Source organism: Typopeltis vanoorti, chromosome 17 (genome assembly GCF_054136105.1).
Source record: "Typopeltis vanoorti isolate ZY-2024b chromosome 17, IOZ_Tvanoo_1.0, whole genome shotgun sequence".
NCBI classification, from domain to species: domain Eukaryota; kingdom Metazoa; phylum Arthropoda; class Arachnida; order Uropygi; family Thelyphonidae; genus Typopeltis; species Typopeltis vanoorti.
The window spans coordinates 35,577,195-35,601,306 of NC_143565.1; the positions used below are offsets into that span (position 1 = coordinate 35,577,195).

At 34.8% G+C, this 24,112-nt stretch overlaps 1 protein-coding gene across 3 annotated transcripts in view; it reads left to right on the forward strand.

The window, feature by feature from the left end:
* Window positions 1–293: 293 nt before the first annotated feature.
* Window positions 294–24,112, forward strand: part of ema (C-type lectin domain containing ema) — a 335,572-nt gene continuing 311,753 nt past the window's right edge. For all 3 annotated transcript variants that reach the window (XM_090407474.1, XM_090407476.1, XM_090407475.1), the window contains exons 1-3: window positions 294–560; window positions 9,831–9,959; window positions 22,154–22,287. In XM_090407474.1, the coding sequence (XP_090263600.1) occupies window positions 487–560; window positions 9,831–9,959; window positions 22,154–22,287 (337 nt within the window). In that variant the 5' untranslated portion in view covers window positions 294–486. The remainder of the gene's footprint in view (window positions 561–9,830; window positions 9,960–22,153; window positions 22,288–24,112) is intronic.

Consider the following 24,112-nt stretch of genomic DNA (forward strand, 5'->3'; position numbering starts at 1 on the left):
GGTAATCTTCTGCGAAAGTTTATATCTTCAATTTGATTTAAAATATTCATACGAAAAAAAAAAACCCAAATAGTTTCAAAATTTTCCGTTAAATAAATAAGAATGAAATAAACTAAATATATATGCGAATAATAAATATCAGTGATAAATAGTGAGCAGAAATATTGGAAATAATAAGAAATGATTATCAATTTTTCGTATGCTTCGAATGAAAGTCACCGCTGAGTGGTGGCGCTATATATGCTAATATACTTATTACCCCATGAAGGTATGGGCTTTTGCGTATAGTTTAGTTGTTTACCGAAGTTTGTATCAGTGTGTTTGGTATTGCATAGTGTTCATCGAAATGTAGTGTAAGCATGAACGTTGATGTTCAGTTAGGATGTGGCTTGTGCATAGAGGAAGGGAGAATAAAAGTAGAGGAGTTTGAATTTATTCTTTGCTTTGTTACAGTGAAGCAAAACAAGATGTGATCAATAGTTAAATATGTTTCGAAACAAAGGATGGTTTTCAGGTGGTCTCTGGAGGCCGAAAAATCCCCATTCCTTAGAACACCTGAAGTAAGTTTTTGGCCAGCTCTGTTATTTATGTGAGATGAGAATTCAGTGTTTTTTCTTAGATTCAGCAGTGCAGCGGAAAGTCTACTCGCGCTTATTGCTTCCTTGCCACATTTATGTGTAAATACAACAAATAAAAATGCTTATATGAAAAATTGGTTTATTTTTAAATACAGCAGGTAAAGAAAATTGCCATGTATTTCTTTCTTTCTTGACCATTGATGGGGAAATAACTGATGAACGCCTTGTTGCAAATTGCAGTAAACACACACACACACACACACCACTAAATCTATGATGATGTTGGACTCAGTAAGTATTAACAAAAATGTGACTAGCGTAAAGATTAGTAGTTGACTGCTGTTTATGTTCAGCTTTAAAACTAATGCTGTCTGCTCTGCTATACTCTGGATCTCTCAACATAACACGCCCCAGTGTTTTATTAATCTTATTATGAATCGAAATATTATCCTACTAGGCACCCACAATCAACATTTTCTGTCTATTTTGCAGTTCCATTTGGTGTTACCTGAAAAAATGTTAAATTATAATTTCCAGTAGGAAGGATGAAAATTGTATATCAATACATAAGCAGTGTTTGTGTATTGGTATAAAATATGATATTGATATAACCTTTTTGGTGCTAGTTTTCTTGTCAACACCACTTAAAAGTAGTGATTAAGGTTTCACTGATGTCTGTTCAAGATTGCTTATTCTCATCAGATTCAGGAGAAACCTAGAGTACTGCAGTAGTTCGCCTTTTTAATCATGTATATGTAGTCCTCATAATGCAATTCCTCATCACAGTGTAAAAACCAATTAATGAACCTTGAAAGGCTTTTTATATTTGTGGTAGACTTTAATAAAATGGTGTGCAATTATAATTTTATACCAAGTGATCATGCAGTGTGCATTGTGTCTTTCAAACCATAAAGATTTCAAAAGTGAGAACTTTATGAAAATACAAATTGTCAGAATATTTTTGGTTTATTGTTCACTTCATATAAAATAAAATTTCACTTTGTTTGAGATATATGGAATAGCTTTTAAAATAAGCATTTTATGCAGGTGATGGGGTATCATATTTTATGTTTATATGAACTGTGGCAAGAATAAGATGATCTTGCAATCAAGGAAGTCATTTCGTGATATGTATATGTATTCTGTTATAGCCCTGCACAGTTAACTTTGCATTATTATTGTCAACAGTTTTCTTCGGTATTAATTTGCTTTCTCATGTCTCGAGCATTATTAGATCTTGCAGTTCTCTTCTATGGAACTACAAATTACATTGATACCATCATTTTCTTCTCTACTTTTTCTCAGGATGCTGTTATATATGTGGTTTTCAATTAACTTTTTCTTTCCAGTGTAACTTTTAGATCCATAGGTTAAAATTAGTTTCTGTTTTGTATACTGTTAATTTAGTATTTTAGATAATTATTTCATCCCCCCCCCCCTTCATCCTTGCTTTCTACACATAAAAGCTCTTGGATAATTTTCTGACCATCTTGTATTTATATTCTATCCTGCCTTCTCACTGATTGTTGTTCAGTTACTTTACACAACTTAAGTATTTTTTATTTTTTTATTTTTTGGCTGAGTGAATAGCGTTGCTATGCTATCCACTACGCTATCCATTGGATTGTGTATTGAATCCCCACCATGGCATGGCTTTGTCTGAAAGTCTTTAAGCAAATAGGCTATTTTCATTACCTGCTATGAGATCACCATCCTGCTGAGATGCACCATCAAGTAGTGCTCCCCAGACTATTTTTTTTTAAAAAGTTTCTTGTCATGGGAAAATATAAATATTTAAAAGTAATAATACTTGTATTACTCTAGACTCGCTACTTCATTATTGATCCTCCCCCTCCCTCCCATCTAGAAGGACTTTTGGTTCTTCTTTAAGGAGAATCTTACTCATGAGAGGTTGTAAACCTATAGTACATTACTATTAGTGACATTAGTGGTAATACTGTGGGATATTATAGGTTACATAATCCCAAAACCTGAATGTTTTCAAGCCACTTTAGACCTTCAGTAAACAATGTGGTCGTCTTATGCTAGGCAATAATGTTCCTCTAACAGAATCGTTACTTGGAAAGCAAGTATGCCAGACAAACAGGCTGGCAAATGATTGCATCTGATTTGAATTAATGAATTGAATTTTACTTGGTTATATGTGATTTCTTTTATCTACTGATGGTAAATGAATAATAACACTTGGTTAGTATTACCTTTTTTCTGTTATTTAGTGGTTTGTGAATTTTTTTCTGGATGCAAAATTGCAGCACAGTATCATCCCACTATTTGTATTTGCAAGATTACAGTAGATCATAAACACACACACCTGCTCATGGACAGTGAAGTGTGTTGAGTTGGTTGGCAGCAATCTACCTGCTTTATTCAGACATAAGATCTCCTGTTCACAATGCAGAATTTTTCATGTACTTCCTTATTGAGAAGATGGTATTTTTGCTACAGATAACTAAACTATACTGAATATTATCAAAGATGACTTTCACCTAAAATAAATGATTATCAAATGGAAGTATAAGGAAAAAACATTGCTTTTGTTCATTTTATAGTTCATGAAAGAAAATGAAGATTTTACTTTTAAATTTATTTATTTTTTAAATATAAGGTCATTATAATTAAACTGTATAGAGACTCTATGGAACTTCTTGTAGTCATACTGAAGAGAAATATGTATAATTCAAAATTCAGGAAAAAGATTGAACAAAATAGTTTACGTTCTCAACACCAGGACAAAATAGTTGTACCTACACATTCTGTATTGTGGCCTTGTAGGTGTTTAATATTAGTAACGGTTTAATACTGTTTAACTGATGGTGACCAAGTAATAATTGTTTAATATCAATATTAGTTACAACGTAACTGTCTTGTTAAGAGATTACACATTCCTAGTGATGTTTCCTAATAGTAGGAGTACTTTAAGAATGGCATTATTAGAAAAACACATGCAGAGAGCTGTATTTTCACCATGTGGTCATAAAGAAATAAGATTCTTTGATAGCACCTGGATAACCACAGAAAACTGCTTAACAAGCACATGTTAAAAAGGTCACAACAGTGCAGGATTTACTAGAGCAGTGACTAATGGGCAACATTAGTGTGAGTGCAGTTACTTCACAAGTAGAAATGTCTTCTTCTGTAGTCTTTAAATGCTTTGATATTATCTGTACAAAATTCACATATTGGACAGTTTTGATTGTATGCGCACTCACAAATGCTGGGGTTAACAGAAAGACCTTTTGTACTTTATCGAGGTAGATGACCAGAAAGATGTTGCACACATTTAGGTGGATGACCACTGTCATTGGAATGTCCTTTGAGGATAAGGATCAATCCTGTTTGAATTGGAGTGAATACTCAGCCACATTTGGTTGAGTAAAGCCCCCACATGCTATGTGAAATTCTGCTATATTTTTTAAAAGTAACAATATGCAGCTTGACCACTCCATTCCTCATTAAACCATTTTTCTTTGAAGATGTTCAATTTCATCTTTCTGTTACAGGACAACACGGGGGTGCATATTATTTTGTTTAGGGCCGCATTTTTGTGGGGGAAGGGGGGGGGAACAAAGGGGAAGAATATCCTTATGTGGAAACTGGGACACAGTCCCAGTTTCCCCGTTTATAAACAACCTTCAGCAAGATCTTGGAATTGGAAGGCATCATAGAACCAAAAACAAGGTATGTACAAAATTTTTTCCGCCTCTTTTATTCTGCCATATTGCCTTCTATACTCACCCATAATATCCTAAAAAAAAAAATTATATATATATATATACACACACCCCTTTTTTGAGTAATGTTAGCCAATGTATTAAAATAAGGGACACTCCTAAACAAAAACAGGCTATAATAGCCGTAATTATATTAATAGTGTTTAAGAGGAGTAACATGGGAATTTTCCCAGAAACTATACTTAAATTAATAGTATTGTTTTCCTTAATGTAGTCTATATAAATTCTGAACAAGAAAGAAAATAATATCCATCCTTGATGTAGGTTTGAGTGTAGGACAAAGACCCCTTCAATTAAAGTGTTAAAGTAGGACAAAAATCCTCTTTTTTTTCTGTTCTCAGGCTTTTTACAGAATATATGTTTTCTGTTTATATAATAATGAATTAAACATTTACGTAAATATTATAATAAATTAAATTTAATAATAAATTAATCTTGAAAAATATTCTCATTGTCTGAATATCATAATGGGCACTATTTAGTGATCATGTCAACTAAACCTATAGCTTAGTAGTCAATCAGTGATTAAATCAGAATTAACATCAGGTCACTGCTGGTGAGAGCAGGTCAGGTGTTGTGTGTATATAGGTTGGCTTGATGACTAGATTAATTTGAGGCATCAGCTCTCCTTCAGTTATCATGATATTGTCTGTGGAAATAGTTTGCTGTGAGCTTTCTAGTGTTTTTTTTTACTCATTCATTAGATGTTTTTCAGCCACCCAGAGAATATATCCATCTTCAACCACTATGGAGATCATCAAGAAGAATAGCATTAAGGCTACTTATCACCAAGAAGAGCTCTAATAGTACACAAATACATTGGAAATGTTCCCAGAGGAATGAATTTTCTTACCAAAGTTGTGATCATACAGATTTGGAGGTGAAGCAACTACTTTCTTGGTCACAGTATGAAGTAAAGCACATCATAAAGGCAGTTGCTTTGACAACAGGGCTAGACCTGCACATATTGTTGCAGACAGTTATATTAACAATAACCACTTGAAGTCCATTATGTATTGACTGACTAGACTTTTGACTATCTACAGAAAGGATCATTGTCAAATCATCCAACATCCCTATGAGAATTAGAGCTTATCAGTGGCGAATGGGAAAACTGTGGAGTCTCCGGAATACAAAGATTTCCTAATTTGTGACAATGAATGTGAGTTGACAGAATCGTAATTTTTGCAAAAAACCAGGCATATGAATATTTGACCTGCAACAACACATGGTTTATGGATGCGACTTTTGCAACAGCCCCAAAACTATTCCAGCAATTATACATCAATTGAGCTCCCTTTGGGCTATCTGCTGCAACGTGTGTATACCTTTCTATCTACGAAGTGCCATTCAATCTATGAAGAACTCATTTGGGCAATTTTGGGTAAATGCTGTCATCTAGGATTCAATTCATATCCTGCCACTGTGATTGATTTTGAATGTGCTTTGATCAGTTCTATTTCTACATCCCCAGAACAGCATGTGGCTGATCCAAAGTACATGGAGAAAGGTGCAAAGTTTGCTGATTGCCACATACAGGAATGATGAGCAGGTCAAACATTTTTGTGGAATGTTGAATGAACTGGCTTTTCTACCAATGGACAAACTGGCTAGTTTGATGGATTATCTGATGATGAATATACCTGATGTTGAAAGACTGGATGCCCATGTGGACTATTTCTGTAGCACCTGTGTATTTGGCACTTGTTGTTGCATCCAGCCCAGCTCTTCCTGATGGAATATACTTCCTTCAGTATGCTTGAGAAAGATTCCTCCATTGTTCCACCAGGCAACCATTGGTGAATTGGAATTTTCCTTTTCATGGGCATGTGGGACATGACCACCCAACAATCTGTAAGGCCATTGAAAGTATTAGAAAATATTAATAGCTCTTGAATCAGCAGCCCTGATTAAGGATTCTTGTGCCGAGCCTCCAAGAAGACCCAAACATGCCTCAAAGTACTATCAACAGTACTTGAAGAATCTGTCTGGAGACTATGCAAACAGGAGGAAGACCTTGCAGGAATTGTTGAGTGGTATATGTCATGGCATCAGGTGAAAATAAAATAAACTTTGATGTCTAATGACATTTTCAATATTGTGGTATATTTATTTCATTTTTCATAGATATGGTGTGATGTTCCTTTTATTATGTTAATTTTTATTATTATGTAAATAACTTTTTCTTCTATAAAACAATGGGCTATAAATTTATAATGCAAGTGTTAATTAATGAATGCTGCATTATATAATACTTATGTCATCTTCATTGCAGTGTTATGAAATGAATATAATATTTTATGTCAGAAGTGTTCATAAACTACAAATAATAATAATAATAATAAAATGATTTAATAATTTCAAAATATAAGGGGATTTTGTTCTACTCTGCACTTTAATTGAGGGTGTTTTGTACACACCTGATGTTTGATTTAATATCAGACTATTTACTTTCTTGTGTATTTGTCAGTTCTGATTTACAATTTGAAATTACTTGCAGGCTCTGTTAGTGAAGCTTATATCTTAACATGCCTGGAAATCATCATATAATTAGGTGCTGGTATTTAGCACAATACTCTTTGCTAATGCTACTAGGTAAGTTAAAGCAGTGACTAGGAACATTGTTCATAAAGATATGGTGGAGGTCATTGGTATTGTATAGGCATTAATGCTGCACCCCCTGTGGAAGTACCACAGTGAAAAATTCTAAACAAGTTTGAATGTAAGACTTGGAGGTTTAATCATTTAGCGAGTTATGAAGGTTCCTAACTGGATACTCTTCTAATCTTGTTTTAGAAATGGAAACTTTCAAGACCTTCATGCTTGCAATAAGTAGGATCTTGCACTAGGCAAGGAAAATAATTCATAATACTAAACCATACCAGTATTACAATGAGATTTGCCCTGTTTTTAAGAAAGAGGCTTAAGATCAGTGAGATAATTTGCAAAAATAAGTTTCCACAATTGTTGCAGAATCATTCATTTCACAAGCAAATAGGACAAATGGTTATATGCACTGCACGAGGGATCTTGCATCAGCAAGAATCTGGTGAGCTGTGGCTCAGACATTTGTGATCAGATGTCAGTGATAATACATTGCCCATGGAAGCTAGGATCTGAAGCATAGAAAAGCTTTCTGCTTTTCTATGCTTCAGAAAATTAACCTCCCTACCAGACAATGTGGATGAAATAGTCACACCAAATTGCACTTCTTATCCATGTTATTCAATGGGTTTTAGAGCTTTGTATCCAGATTTAGCTCAACGTCTATAGATGTCATGGCTGGTTGGGGGCGGGGGTTAAAGGATATTTACATGAGAAATAGCCAAGTATTTTTTTTTTTTATTGATATTAAAGTATATCACATGGTGTGCATTAGAAAAAATTCATACATATATAAAATAAAAGGATTCATATCATATTGAAAATGTTTGTTGCCATTTGTCTGAATTTTTTATATTCTAATACTTTTGGAAAGATAGTGAAGATCATTTACTGATTTTACATAGGTGAACTAAGAATAAATTATAGAACAAATTTACTAAAATGGCTGGAAATGAGAATAGATATATACAGCACTGTGCAACTGAGTTGCATTGTTTTATGTTGGCCTGTTGGTATTCATGGTTAGTATAATTTCTCTTATTCAAGTTGAGATACTTTTTTTTTTGTGTCCTGATTGATTATTTGAAAGTTTTTTACTTAAATAGCTCTTCTACAGGATTCTGGTTCTCCTTTACTGATATCAGTATTTTTGTCACGTAGAACAACTGGTAGTGAAATTGTTAAGGCACTCAACTAGTTTCATGAAATTCCTGTTTCACATCATCAGGAGATATGTGCAACCATTGAAATTGAGTTTGGGTAGTTAAAAGAAATGAGATTTTTCTCTCACATGGCAGTGAGTGCTCAACTTGCCTTTTGAAGCAGGGAGTGCATCTAGTGTGATTGTGTTTAAGAGAAGGTATGATAGCTGGTGTGGGTGATGTTGCATCCCTTCATGAGACTTTCCAATTGCTGGAGGTCTCTGATAATAAAATGCTAATGTAATATTTAGTTTTTTTTTTTTTTTCAAACAAATAACAAAAACATTCTTCAGACTATTAACCAAGTTGCAACATTCTAGATACAAGTATGCTTTAATGTTAGTACTCAAAGCAGATGACAATTCAAGATGAAGAAAAACTGGATATATTATTTGAGTTTATAGGTAGCTGTTAATGCTGTTGGTTATGAGACTTGGCATTGTTGGTTTTGAAATCTTTTGTGAACAGTGACTGCATGTGGAGGAATAATTGATTTAATCTTGGCTGGCCAAAGTGCTTTATTTTTTAGAGACTGCTTTTTTAGAAGATGCTTGTTTTTTTTTTAAGTTGTTGGTATCTCAATAAAATTTAGGCTGTTCTATCTTTCCATAGAGAATGAATTTTGGTTCTGATGTCTGTTTTGTGAGAATGACTAATAGAATCATCTTCTGAAGATAACTAACTAGTCACCTCACTTGTAAATTCAGAAAAGCAATACAAAATTGTAGAGAGGAAAGATAGGGCTCCTTAACGATTAGTTCTATGTAGAACTCTTTATTTCAAAGTTGTGTTCAGTTATAACTTTTCATAATTTTATAACGTATTGTTTTGGATTTTATTTTTAAATTTATTTTATTTTTAAGCTTTTTATATCATTCCTGCACCCAAGACAGTAAAACCTATATTGCATCAGTCATATTTGCACTTACATGTGCATGCATGCACATGTGAGTGCAATATGACTCAGTGAGAAGTCTATTGCAAAAGTGCATAAAATATGAACCGAGAACATTTTGGTTTGTAACCTATTTAAATACAGTAATCTACATGCCACTGACACATTTTCTAGCTTGATGTAAACTGGTCCTCTGCCACTGGCCACTTGATGACTTGCTGTCATTTAATTTATAAATTAGTCTCATCTCATCTTCTTTATACCCTCTTTTACCTTGCGGTGTCGGGGGTCCATTGATCATCGGACCTCAATCCGTTTACAGGATAAGGTGGTCAGCCCTATGCCCTGGTATATCCTATGGCCTGTAGTGTTAAGTTCTCAAGGCCAGTTTGCCTGCTTTGTGGGATGAAAAACTCCAGAATAAACTGAGGAAAAAACCCTGTTGTCCACGCTCAAGACTGGCTAACTTAGCTATGGCTGAGGAAGAGCCTTCAGCTCCTCATGTCACCGACGGGAATCGAACCTAGGACACTCCTTCCCCAGGCATATGGTTGCGAAGCGCATAGCCACTAGGCTAACTGCACGAACTCGCGCGGTTAGCCTAGTAAATAGATTAATAGTCATAAATTAGTCAGTTGGTAGAAATAACTCTGACTGGAGAAGATATGGCTGGATATCCTGTAAATTGTTACTTAAAATTTATGATTGAATAACTTAATATAAATTATTTTTAAATGAATGCCTGCAACTTTCATTTTAATATACATGATTTAATAATACTCCTGCTTTGCTTCTCTAGATATCTCTATTACCTATTGTCAAAGAATCAAACTGTAACAGAACAAAATAAAGGACTGCTAGTAGAGACATTAAGGTCCATAGCTGAAATCTTAATATGGGGAGATCAAAATGATAGCACCGTTTTTGAGTAAGTTTTAATGTTTTGCTTTTCTCTTTTCACATTTAAGTTTGTGTATATATGGGCATGCTTTGTGCTTCTGTTATTTGACCTACTATTTAGCAATCCATAATAGTTTCAAATTTTGTCTTGATCATTTTAGTTATATAATAGAATTATGTACATTCAAAATCCACAATTCCTCTTTCTTACCTTTTGGTTGGATAGACTAGAATTGTAAATGTTAGAGAAAATTCAGTCAGATATATCTGCGTGAGATACCTTTTTTATTTGGAAGACCTTAGTTTGAATTCTATCAGGATGCTATGGATAGTTTCTAGGTTTTTCAGCTAAAGCCTCAAGTTGTCTGTTCTCAGAAGTAGCAAAATTAAGTTTCCTTCTGCAGACTCGTTAAATCAGCCTGTGAACACAAATTTGAAAGTTGCACTTGATGTTAATTCTAAACAAGCCAATCCAACAAATGATTTTAGATAAATTGGTTTTAATGCTCCTAATCAGAATTTTTATTAACAGAATTCTTCGTTCATACTGACTTTTCAGAATATCTGCAGTCAGGCCTCTTAATTTCTAAAATTGAATCTACAGGACAGTTGGATACCGGTTCATGTATGCAATAAGTTTTCTATATTCTTTTGGTTTAATAATGCATCTTTCACATTTAAGAAAAATGTTATGATTTATAAGAGGAATATGTTGTGAACAAGAGTGATGCCATATGTGTGCATAAAAGGAACAATTTCAAAAATTGAGCATTCATCTGTAATCTATGTAACAGTATTGGCTAGATTTTATAAATGTCATTAAAATAAATTATTATTATTATTACAGACGACTCCAAGGAGTCCTTAGACTCATCGAAGGAGGCCTTAAACATCATGTCCATCACAACTATTCGACATTCACACAGTATCTATCATACTTTGCCTTGAACTCATTCACTGTCATAGCACCCACAACAGACTCTGGCAGCTTATTCCACTCATTCACCACTCTGAAAGTAAAGAACCCAGCTCTAACACCATTGCTAACCACACTCTTGCCCAGCTTCCATGGATGTCCCCTAGTCCTCCCAATACCAGTCCTGTTCTCAAAATTATCCCCTGAATTAATCTTATAGAAACCCTTCAGCAATTTGAATGTCTTAATCATATTTCCCCTTTACTGCCTATCAACCAATTTCTACAGCTCGCAAATCTTCAACCTGTTCTCATAAGGTTCATTCCATAGACCTGCTATCATCTTGGTCACTCGCCTCTGGATCCCTTCAACCTCATCCCCATCAAGAAGAAACCTAGGTGACCAAATCTGGGCACAGTAGTCGAAATGGAGTCTTATCAAGGTTCGATACAGAGGAACAATAACTTGCTTGTCTCTGCTTGTCAAAGTATTCTTCAGCAACCAAGAGATTTGATGAGCTGATTTAGCCACTTTTGTAATGTGCTCCTTAAACTTCAACTCCCTATCCACCAACACTCCCAAATCCCTGGCTCATCAATCTCCTGGAGTACAGTTCCACCAATGTGGTATACTGCTGCTAATCTTTTCATCCCAAAATGCATAACCTTACATTTTGCCACATTAAATTGACATCCATTCTCCTTAGCCCAGACCTCCAATCTATCCAAATCATCCTGCAAAATTTTGACATCATCTACATTTACTATTGCCCTACCCAACTTTGCATCATCAGCGAACAAATGAACCATTCCTCTCAGATCCTTCCCTATATCGTTAATGAACAAATTAAACAGCAGTGGTCCAAGAACAGAACCTTGCGGCAATTATCCTACTCTAACTGTATGATTCCAGTTAGCATAGGATAATTTATTTATAGCTGGAGCACTAACTTTGATATATAAAGGCAGTCCTCTTCCATATTATGAACAAAGAGCAGTGGCTAGATTAGATTTCTTTCTGATGTGATGAACACGTTTCTGGTCTTCTCGAAGTATGGAATTTTGCATCTGTAAGGTACTTTGTGTGTATTAGCACATAACAAGTCATAGCAATTTTATAATTTAATTCTTCAGTGCAAAATTAGTAGAGTAGATTGAGGAGGTGCTTTTGTGTTATGATTTTTATAATGTATGTTTGTATAGGATATTGCTGAATTCTAATTTTTAGAATTGATTTTGTTGAACAATGACATCATGGAATGGTAAGCTTCTTGATTTCCCATTTATAATGTGAACTTGGAGGATTTAATCTTCTGATAAGTACCCTCAAGAGTTGAACATGATATTATCTCTGGTACATCATTTCCAACTTCTTGTTGACAGCTTTCTTCCAAATTAATCTAGTCATTGCTATCTAAATTATTCATCATCATCAAATTCCTGCCATGTACCCTCAAGGGGTGTACAGATATGATAGTACTACATGAAAAATTTACATCATTACTAACTTCCTATCTACAATTTTCCTCCAGATCAGTCTGTCACTTGTCAAGACTCCAATATTATCAGATCTTATATTTCTGTCGTCTAAAGGCACTTTGTACCGTATCAATCCACCTATATCTTGATCTTCCCCTGGGTCGTTTTGCTGCCAACCTAGCAGAGAACATTTGTTTTGCTAATCTTTTCTTTACCATTCTGTTTAAGTGACCATGCCACCTAAGATTAGCTCTGCTAGCACATTCCTGGATGCTGACAATGTCAAGTTCTTTCCTAATATCCTCATTTTTAATATGATATTGCCATTGATGCCATCTCTTCACGCCTCTAATCTTTCTCAAGACTCTCTTATCTGCGGTCCCTCGTATCTGAGCGCTCAGATCCATAAGTTAAAACTGGTTTGAACACTGTCTTGTATACAGTTAATTTAGTGTTCTGACTAATTTTTCTCTCATTCCATATGAATTTATCCAATTGACTTCCTAACATACCAGCTTTGTTGATTCTGTTGTCCAATTTCATATTTAATTTACCATCTTCACTAAAAATCATGCCTAAGTAGCTGAAATGTTTTACTTGTTCCACAGGTTCTTTGTTCACATTGCAGTTGATATTTTCAATGCTCTTCTTATTTTCGTTGTCTTGTTAGTGCTGATCTTCATACCATATCTATTACAACAGTTATTCAATTTAGTCAGGGAATCTTGCAGACGTGTAGCAGATTTATTTAGAAGTATAACATCATCTGCATAAAGCAAAGAGATGATATTAACATCTCCAATTTTGATATCATGTATAATACCACTTTGTTTCATAATGCGATCCATATTGATAATGTACATCCTTTTCTCACACCAGATTTAACATTAAACTATCTTCCTGTACTTCCTTCAATTCTAACTGCTGACTTAAAACTCAAATGAAGACTAACTATTGCTTGATATAATGCCCAATTGACACCAGATAACTGTAGCATTTTGAATAGCTTCTCTCTTGGCACCTTGTCATATGCCTTTTCCAGATCGACAAAACTTAAATACGGATCTTTGTTATATTCCCATGATTTCTCAACTATTTGTCGTAAAGTGAAGATCTGATCCTGACAGCCTCTATTTGGCCTGAATCCAGCTTGTTCTTCACCAAGCTTTTCTTTCACAATCCTTCTCAACCGTTTCTCAAGTATACTTGTATAAATCTTACGAAGAACATTCAGTAGAGAAATACCTTTTTATAATTCTCGCATTCAGTTTTATTTCCCTTTTTATATATGTGTACTGTGAGAGCTCTATTCCAATCACCAGGAATTTTTCCCTCTGTTCAGGCTTTCTGAACTATGCAGTGCAGCCATTGTAAGACTTTAATACCACCATACTTCAGTATTTCTGGTCGAATATCATCTACTTCTGTCTTTCCACATTTCAAGCCTTTGATGGCTTTTTCTACTTCAAGTATGGATATGTATTCCTGACTATATGCCTGTTGAGTGTTTTTTACCACTGTACCATCACTGCTTGTTTCATTTAGCAATTTCTCGAAGTAATTTCTCCATACCTCAAGGATATCTTTTTCTCCCAGTTTTTCATGTTACCTTTATCATCTCTAACTACTTTTACAGCACTCTTTCCTCCATTCCTAAGCTTCTTCAACAACCTCCAGAATATTTTGCCACCTTCTTGATATTTATTTTCTGTGTTCTTGCCAAAGTCCTCCCATGACTTGTTTATCTTTCTTACATTTGTCTCTGTATTCTCTAAGAGCACAAGCTGACTTATTTGCCAGGAACTTTTGATATGCTTTCTTCTTTTCCTTCACTGGCTCTTTAACTTCCTGTGTCTGCCATTGAGTTCTAATTTTTCTATCCTTGCAGGCAACCTCACCACATGCCTCTGTGCTGAATCAATCAGTGTTTTCTTCAGGGCTTGCCACTGAATTTCCAAGGTTTGGTTCCTGTTCTCAAACTCTTTCATTTTTCCTTCAATAATCTTTGTGTATTTTAGTCTACAGTTTGCATCCAAGAGCTGCTCAACTTTTATTTGCTTTAAAACTTTCTTGCATGTTATTCTTTTCAATATGAAATTCAGTTTTATCCTGCTCAAGACTAAATAGTGATCACTTCCAATTTCAAGTCCTCTGTACACTCTGGTCCTGCACCAGGGAGAAAACATTACTATGCACAATAACATAGTCAATGAGACTTTCTTATTCCTTGCCTCTTCTCTCCATGTGAATTTGTGCACATTTTTATGTTGGAACATGGTGATAGTAATAACCAGTACATGTCCTGAGCAGAAATCCAACAGATATTTGCCATTATTATTAGCTTTGCTCTTTTCTCCAAATTTTCCCAAAATATTTTTGTATATCTCACAATCATTTCCTACTCTGCTATTTAGATCCCCAACAAGGACCAACTTTTCCTTTTTCATTGTGTCAGTTGCTTTTTCTAAAGCCTCAAAAAATTCCTCCACTTCTACCTTAGTAGAACCTTCTGTGGGACCATAGGCAGAAATAAGTCTCATTGTCCACTTCCCCATTCTCATATTTGCCCACATTACTCTACTTGAGACTGACTGCCATTCAAGAAGATTAACCTCGTATTTTGTGTTGAATACTATGGCTACTCCTTCTTTTCCTTGATTGTCATTGCCTGAATATAACATTTTGTATTTATTGCTCAGAAAGATCTCACCAGTTTTGGTCTTTTTTGTTTCAGTCACCCCTATTATGTCGATCTGGTACTTATCTAATTCTTCAGCTAGCTCCATTTCTTTGCCATTCAAGCTTCTTACTTTGAAGTACCGATCTTTAACTCTGGTGATGTTGAGTTGGGGTTTGTTTTCAGATTTGTTCCAGTAGCTGACTTTTCGCTGTTCGCCCTGGTTCCCTGGCGAAAACAACGGGGGGCCTTGTTTAACCGGGCGACGCCCCAGCCGGCATGAAATTTTGTCATGCTGTACCATCATTTTTTATTTTGGTTTAACCAATTAGAATACAATTTGGTCGGCTAAATCCCAAATTGCTCAGAAAGATCTCGCTAGTTTTTGTCTTTTTTGTTTGTCACCTCCTATTATGTCGATCTGGTACTTATCCAATTCCTCAGCAAGCTCCATTTCTTTGCCATTCAGGCTTCTTATGTTGATAGTACCGATCTTTAACTCTGATGTTGAGTTGGTGTCTTTTCAGATTTGTTCCAGTAGCTGACTTTTCGCTGTTCACCCTGGTTCCCTGGCGAAAACAACGGGGTCCTTGTTTAACCAGGTGATGCCCCAGCAGGCATGAAATTTTGTCATGTTGTAATTCTCTCCATGTGAATTTGTGCACATTTTTATGTTGGAACATGGTGTTAGTAATAACCAGTCCATGTCCTGAGCAGCTATCCAACAGGTATTTGCTTATTATTAGCTTTGCTCTTTTCTCCAAATTTTCTTAAAATATTTTTGTATGACTGACAATCATTTCCTATTCTGCTATTTAGATCTCCAACAAGGACCAACTTTTTCCTTTTTCATTGTGTCAGTTGCTCTCTCTAAAGCCTCAAAAAATTCCTCCACTTCTACCTTAGTAGAACCTTCTGTGGGACCATAGGCAGAAATAAGTCTCATTGTCCACTTCCCCATTCTCATATTTGCCCACATTACTCTACTTGAGACTGACTGCCATTCAAGAAGATTAACCTCGTATTTTGTGTTGAATACTATGGCTACTCCTTCTTTTCCTTGATTGTCATTGCCTGAATATAACATTTTGTATTTATTGCTCAGAAAGATCTCACCAGTTTTGGTCTTTTTTGTTTCAGTCACCCCTATTATGTCGATCTGGTACTTATCTAATTCTTCAGCTAGCTCCATTTCTTTGCCATTCAAGCTTCTTACTTTGAAGTACCGATCTTTAACTCTGGTGATGTTGAGTTGGGGTTTGTTTTCAGATTTGTTCCAGTAGCTGACTTTTCGCTGTTCGCCCTGGTTCCCTGGCGAAAACAACGGGGGGCCTTGTTTAACCGGGCGACGCCCCAGCCGGCATGAAATTTTGTCATGTTGTACCATCATTTTTTATTTTGGTTTAACCAATTAGAATACAATTTGGTCGGCTAAATCCCAAATTGCTCAGAAAGATCTCGCTAGTTTTTGTCTTTTTTGTTTGTCACCTCCTATTATGTCGATCTGGTACTTATCCAATTCCTCAGCAAGCTCCATTTCTTTGCCATTCAGGCTTCTTATGTTGATAGTACCGATCTTTAACTCTGATGTTGAGTTGGTGTCTTTTCAGATTTGTTCCAGTAGCTGACTTTTCGCTGTTCACCCTGGTTCCCTGGCGAAAACAACGGGGTCCTTGTTTAACCAGGTGATGCCCCAGCAGGCATGAAATTTTGTCATGTTGTAATTCTCTCCATGTGAATTTGTGCACATTTTTATGTTGGAACATGGTGTTAGTAATAACCAGTCCATGTCCTGAGCAGCTATCCAACAGATATTTGCTTATTATTAGCTTTGCTCTTTTCTCCAAATTTTCTTAAAATATTTTTGTATGACTGACAATCATTTCCTACTCTGCTATTTAGATCTCCAACAAGGACAAACTTTTTCCTTTTTCATTGTGTCAGTTGCTCTCTCTAAAGCCTCAAAAAATTCTTCCACTTCTACCTTAGTAGAACCTTCTGTGGGACCATAGGCAGAAATAAGTCTCATTGTCCACTTCCCCATTCTCATATTTGCCCACATTACTCTACTTGAGACTGACTGCCATTCAAGAAGATTAACCTCGTATTTTGTGTTGAATACTATGGCTACTCCTTCTTTTCCTTGATTGTCATTGCCTGAATATAACATTTTGTATTTATTGCTCAGAAAGATCTCACCAGTTTTGGTCTTTTTTGTTTCAGTCACCCCTATTATGTCGATCTGGTACTTATCTAATTCTTCAGCTAGCTCCATTTCTTTGCCATTCAAGCTTCTTACTTTGAAGTACCGATCTTTAACTCTGGTGATGTTGAGTTGGGGTTTGTTTTCAGATTTGTTCCAGTAGCTGACTTTTCGCTGTTCGCCCTGGTTCCCTGGCGAAAACAACGGGGGGCCTTGTTTAACCGGGCGACGCCCCAGCCGGCATGAAATTTTGTCATGTTGTACCATCATTTTTTATTTTGGTTTAACCAATTAGAATACAATTTGGTCGGCTAAATCCCAAATTGCTCAGAAAGATCTCGCTAGTTTTTGTCTTTTTTGTTTGTCACCTCCTATTATGTCGATCTGGTACTTATCCAATTCCTCAGCAAGCTCCATTTCTTTGCCATTCAGGCTTCTTATGTTGATAGTACCGATCTTTAACTCTGATGTTGAGTTGGTGTCTTTTCAGATTTGTTCCAGTAGCTGACTTTTCGCTGTTCACCCTGGTTCCCTGGCGAAAACAACGGGGTCCTTGTTTAACCAGGTGATGCCCCAGCAGGCATGAAATTTTGTCATGTTGTAATTCTCTCCATGTGAATTTGTGCACATTTTTATGTTGGAACATGGTGTTAGTAATAACCAGTCCATGTCCTGAGCAGCTATCCAACAGGTATTTGCTTATTATTAGCTTTGCTCTTTTCTCCAAATTTTCTTAAAATATTTTTGTATGACTGACAATCATTTCCTACTCTGCTATTTAGATCTCCAACAAGGACCAACTTTTTCCTTTTTCATTGTGTCAGTTGCTCTCTCTAAAGCCTCAAAAAATTCTTCCACTTCTACCTTAGTAGAACCTTCTGTGGGACCATAGGCACAAATAAGTCTCATTGTCCAGTTCCCCATTCTCATATTCGTCCACATTACTCTACTTGAGACTGACTGCCATTCAAGAAGATTAGCCTCGTATTTTGTATTGAATACTATGGCTACTCCTTCTTTTCGTTGATTGTCATTGCCTGAATATAACATTTTGTATTTACTGCTCAGAAAGATTTCACCAGGTTTTGTCTTTTTTGTTTTTCACCCCTGTTATGTCGATCTGGTACTTATCTAATTCCTCAGCTAGCTCCATTTCTTTGCCATTCAGGCTTCTTATGTTGATAGTACCGATCTTTAACTCTGGTGATGTTGAGTTGGGGTGTGTTTTCAGATTTGTTCCAGTAGCTGACTTTTCGCTTTTTGTCCCTGTTCCCTGGCGAAAACAACGTGGTCCTTGTTTAACCAGGTGATGCAACAGCCAGCATGAAATTTTGTCATGTACCATCATTTTGTATTTTGGTTTAAGCCAATAGGAATACAATTTGGTTGGTTAAATCCCAAATTGCTAGCCCATCCTCGTTTGTTCAGTATCCAGGTAGATACCCGACAGGGTGCACCATGAGTAGGTGAGAATTGGACATTAGGTCAGAAGGCCTGGTCAGTTCTCCACATTCCTTTTAAAGGCTATGTGGAGGTCTCCTCTCAGTTATACAGCTTTGACCCTTAACATGACCTCCATTGAAAGCTTAACTCAGGCTCAATCTCCACAGGACTTCATTCCTTACTGATATACTTTTCCATAGCCAGTGATGCCTCCAGTGAGTCAAAGGAGAGACCTTTTTAGCCACTTATGCCTCAATCTTTCTTTCAATACATTAACTAAATACTCTTGCTACATTTAATGGTAGCTCATTCCATCCACACTACTATAAAAAGAACTTGTCTCAGCTTCCTAACCATACTGTTCTCTTCCAGGAATGACTTCTAGTTCTACATCCAGTGTAAGTTGCAAAAATGTCATTTGTATCTGCACTGTATTGATCTCTTTACTATGTTCAACACCACATTCCTTCAGTCAATCATCATATATGTAATTCCATAGGTGAGAGGTTTTGGTTACCTGCTGCTGGATCTTTTCAGTTGCTTCTATCTCCTCTGAAGCCAGGCAACCATATTTGCACACAGTAGTTCATATGTGGTCTTATCAAAACAACGCATGATTGTAACATGGTGAATAAGTTTCTTATGAGTTGATATTTTCTTCAGCATTGTAGTTATTTGATGCCATGCCTTAGCTACCTGAGCTGTGCAGAACATAAATTCTCTTTAATTCTCTGTCTACATTCCAAGTCTCTAGTTTCATTGCCTGCTTGCAAATTCTTAGTAATGTAATTCTCTGCAATGTCTTCAGTTCATAATGCATAACCTTGCACTTAGAAACATTAAACTGATACTCATTCACTTTTGCACATAAAATTAGTAAGTTCAAGTTAGCCTGCAGAGATTCTATATCACTCAACCCAACTTAGCATCATTAGCAGCAAATTGGATATCAACCTCTAGACTAGCGATTCTCAACCTTCCTACTGTCGTCAACCACTTTTCACTGTTAATATACCTCCTGACCCAAAATAATCATATTAAAAGTGAAATTCTCGTTATAAACAGTGTAAATGAAAGTTTTAACTTTCAATTAAATTTAAAAAGTATATAGATTGGAATGCATATAGATTTTATATAAATTTTCAATATATTGAAACAAATGTTTTAAACAATCTTCCAATAAAGTTATATTTAATAAAAGTAACAAACTATATACATGGTAAATATGATTAGAATTAATAACTTGACAATCTATATGGATCCAAGGTCTTCTAAAATAAAACTATACATTTTGAAATTCTAGTGCGTAATGGTCAAAGCTGTATAACTGAAAGGAGACCATTCGAGCTTCATCCCACTGGATACTGTGTTACATGTCGATACTATGTTGTTGTCTCATGTATTCATTCGTATTGCATTATGTTGATACGAAACACAATATCCAGTGGGTTGAAGCTCGTCTTCTCCATAGAATCAGTTTTAAATAAGAACTCCTTTTTCAAAGAAAGTTGCAAAGCCCTTTTATATCAACCAAATCTGAATCGGAAATATTCTCTCTCTCTCTCCCCCAAAAGTTTGGGAGATTCTCATTTTATGTAACCATCAAAAATAGCTTTTAATAATATTATTTATTAATATTAATTTCTAGCACATGGCAACAGTTTTTTTAATTGGTAAATCACCAATTGTTGTATGTATTCAGTTTTTTGATTTGCTTGTTTCTACGCACTGATGATGTACTGTTATTTTCAGTATGAAATATCTGTACTTTCATTTCATTAAAGTTAATTACTATGGTTATCATGTAAATTGATGTTCATGTATTGATCAGAATATAATTCAAAACCTTGTATCTGGGATTTACTCAGATGGCTTCAAATTTGCAATAATGTAATCGATACTTGATTGGAAATGGAATCGATACCTGATCTTATATCCTCTGGCTGATGACATACTTGTATTTCTTTATGTTCAAATACTGAATTCATTATTCTCATATTATTATAGATGAGCTCAGTTTGCATTGATTATCATTACAGAATTTTGGCCAAACCTGCCAGTTTGTTTTGGATTTTTTGTTTTCCTGTTTGGACATATTGTTAATCTATGACATTTCTAAATAATAAGGAAAATTTATTCCAAGAATTTTAAATGATCTTGCATTGTGTCCTTCTGTACTTTTGTCCTGAGAAAGAAAGGACTTTAGATTTTGGAGATTATTTCCAAGAAAATTTAATCTTTTATTTGGAAAAAGTGAAAAGGTGGAAGCAAATCATGAAGCTTTATGTATAATCTGCATTTCAAAACTTGTCTAACATGTGTCAGACTCTCTGATACTGAAATGTGTGAAATGTCATTTCAGAGGAAGTATATGATTACTTAAGTTTTATGAAAGTAACAGACTGGTACTGAGTTGGTGTTCATTGCATTGAATGTAGGGGAGATAAGAATAGAAACTGTATCTCTCAGTTTAACATTTGCATTTGCCACCAGTATATAAAATGGTTGCAAGTTCAGTGAATTTGGAAGATTTAAGATTTAAAGAAGATTAAAATTAAAAAAATTTTTACGAAGATACCTACCTGCATTTTCTTGGAAGATATAAGATTTACGGAAGATGAGACCCCAATGAGGGTTGAAACTGGTCTGGATAGTGACCTTCCACCATAATGTATAACATCATGCATCTCCTAGAAGATGTGTTTTACATTATGGGAAATACTAAGAATAGTGATCAGAGCTTTATCCACCTTTGCCACGAGTTGCCCTAGTTTGTACTAAGTGCTTTAGCTTACGCTAGTATCTGCCGATACTTTTATAGTTTACTATATTTGGCATGAAACTCTTTGAGTTTCTTATTCAGCTTTGAAATAACGGATTTAATATCCCCTTCATTTAAATAATGTTACATTGCCGAAGTGAATCCTGTTAGCTCTTTTATTTAAGTAATTAAAAGAAGATTAACACAAAAGACAAGTCAGATTTTGACAAATATTCTTTGTCAAATTTTCTCCAATCCTTAAAGTTCTTAATTCTGAGATACAAAAGGCTAAACATTCGAGGATTTTGATAACAATAACTGGAACTTTGATTATAATAGATTATTTTTAATTAATTTTTTGACAAATTTATTATTTGTATATTAAACATGTTACATTTCCCTCCTCAAATTGCAGCTTCTTTTGGGACTGACTTTTGATAACAATAGCCTATTTGATAATATCCGGGATCCTAATAAGCAGATTGGGATCCCGGATCATGCTGTAGCTAAGAAATTCTACTGTGAATGAATTTCTTAGCTATAGCATGAATATATCATCTCCAACTCAGAAGAGATGAAGTAATTTTTCGAAACTGCCATGTTATTACATTTGGGAAGAATTATTTCGTCTCTTCTCAGTTTACTATTATGTTATAATTAATTTTATTTTAGTGAAAGTAATCTGGTTGACAAAATTTATTATTTGCATGTTAAACATGTTACATTTCCCTCCTTAAATTGCAGCTTCTTTTTGGAGAAGAATATGCTGTCTTTTTTCTTAAAGATAATGAAACAGAAATGTGGACGCTATGTTTGTGTTCAGTTATTACAAACTTTAAATATACTCTTTGAGAATATTAGGAATGAAACATCACTGTGTAAGTATTAGTTCCCCTTATATTGTATTACTGTAAATCTATTTTAATTGAATTGAACAACCTGAGATTTTTTAAATGCATATTATTAGTTTGCAGGGGAGGAAATTTGGCTGAAAACATCCAGTATCTGGAAGTGAAATATTGGTGCTCAAGGGTTTAAATATAAATCCAATAAATCCTTAGAGCAATGTGTATAACAAACACATTCTTCTAAATACTCGTTAAATCCAAGATAACTAGTAGCAATTTTGTTGCTGACTAGGAAGGGCTGTATTACCCATACTAGATCCAGTGTAAAACTTGAGGATAATATCCTCACGAAGCTTATGTCACTAATTATTTTTATTTCTTTTAAAGCAAGTTTTTTTTTTTTTTATTTTATTTTTTATTTTTTATTTTTTTATTTGTAATTCTTCTGTAGTATTTTTGTGATAAGTTTACCTTTTCTTATACTAGCAGCTCCAAGTAAAGAAAAATAAGAAAGCAAATCGCAAGAGTTTAAGTGCTTGCCCATTGATTAATTTGTCCAGTTTAGTTGCTGCCTGTAATATTAAGTAACCGGTTACCTTTTGGTTATTGTCCACCTTTTTGAATAGTAAACAGTTTAGGTCAAGTTTAATCAAGAGTGAAACACATCTGATATAGTATTAATCTTTTACTGGAAATTTTGTTTCAAAGTAGTACATTAACAGTGTGGAATAAACAAGCAATTAATGAGAAAGTACAAACCAACTTTAACAGCTTGTTAGTCTATAACAAAAAATTCCAGGCACTAGAAGGATCATATAAAATAATTGTTTTTGATGTTTATATAAGATGGAATTTAATTTGGATGGTGTAACAGAGCCTCTGAAATATTTTTAAAAAGATCTTCATATTTAAAACTAGGTTGAATTTTCAAGGTTTAAGATGCTCATTTTAGTACTGATGTTCACTAATCATTTAATTCCTGCCCCCTCCCACATAATAACCTATATCCAAAGTATGCTAGATTACAAGCAATTTGGTAAAACTCAACTAGAGACAGAGGAAGAAATATCTTTTGTAGTTGATAAGAGATTAGAAATTTTGTTGACTGGAAAGTATGTGAAACTTCAAGATTTTGTTAATGGGTTCAGAAATGCCTGAAGTGTACGGAATCAGACCCCTGCATTATATGCCAGTATTTTGACCATTAGATTCCATTAATGCTTTGATCATGAAAAGCTCTTGTTTTAAGGATGAAGAACAGTATTATGTGCAGTGTCTAATTAATAATTTGATAACTCAAGATTTCCTTGAGGGGGGGGGGGATGAAGAATAATGTGCAGAAGTTTCATGTATACATTTGCCAATGAAGATGGTTTTCTGATATATATGTATTGGTTGATAACTTACCAAAAGCTGTGTGGATATCTTGGATGTTCAAGAAGGGGGATAGACTCCCCAAACTCCTTTTTCATAATGAATGGAATATGGATGTAGACTCCTTTTTCATAATGAATGGAATATGGATGTAGACTGTTGATTTGGTGTAGGGAGATGATTAGTTTATTTTTAGAATAAAGCCAAATAGTAAACACATCTACATTGCACACCCAGGAGGGGAAAGGTTGATGAGGAATGGATATCAATTGAAAAAAAAGGTGTCTGACAAGGAGACTTTCTATCACCCAAAATCTTTACAGCAGTCCTTCAAGAAATATTTAATAATATAAACTGGACAAATCTTGGTTTAAAAATTAATAACAGAAACTTAACACATCTAAGATATGCAGATGATATCATAATTTTTGCAAATGCTCCAGGAGTCCTTAATATAATGATAGAAGACCTATATCATGAA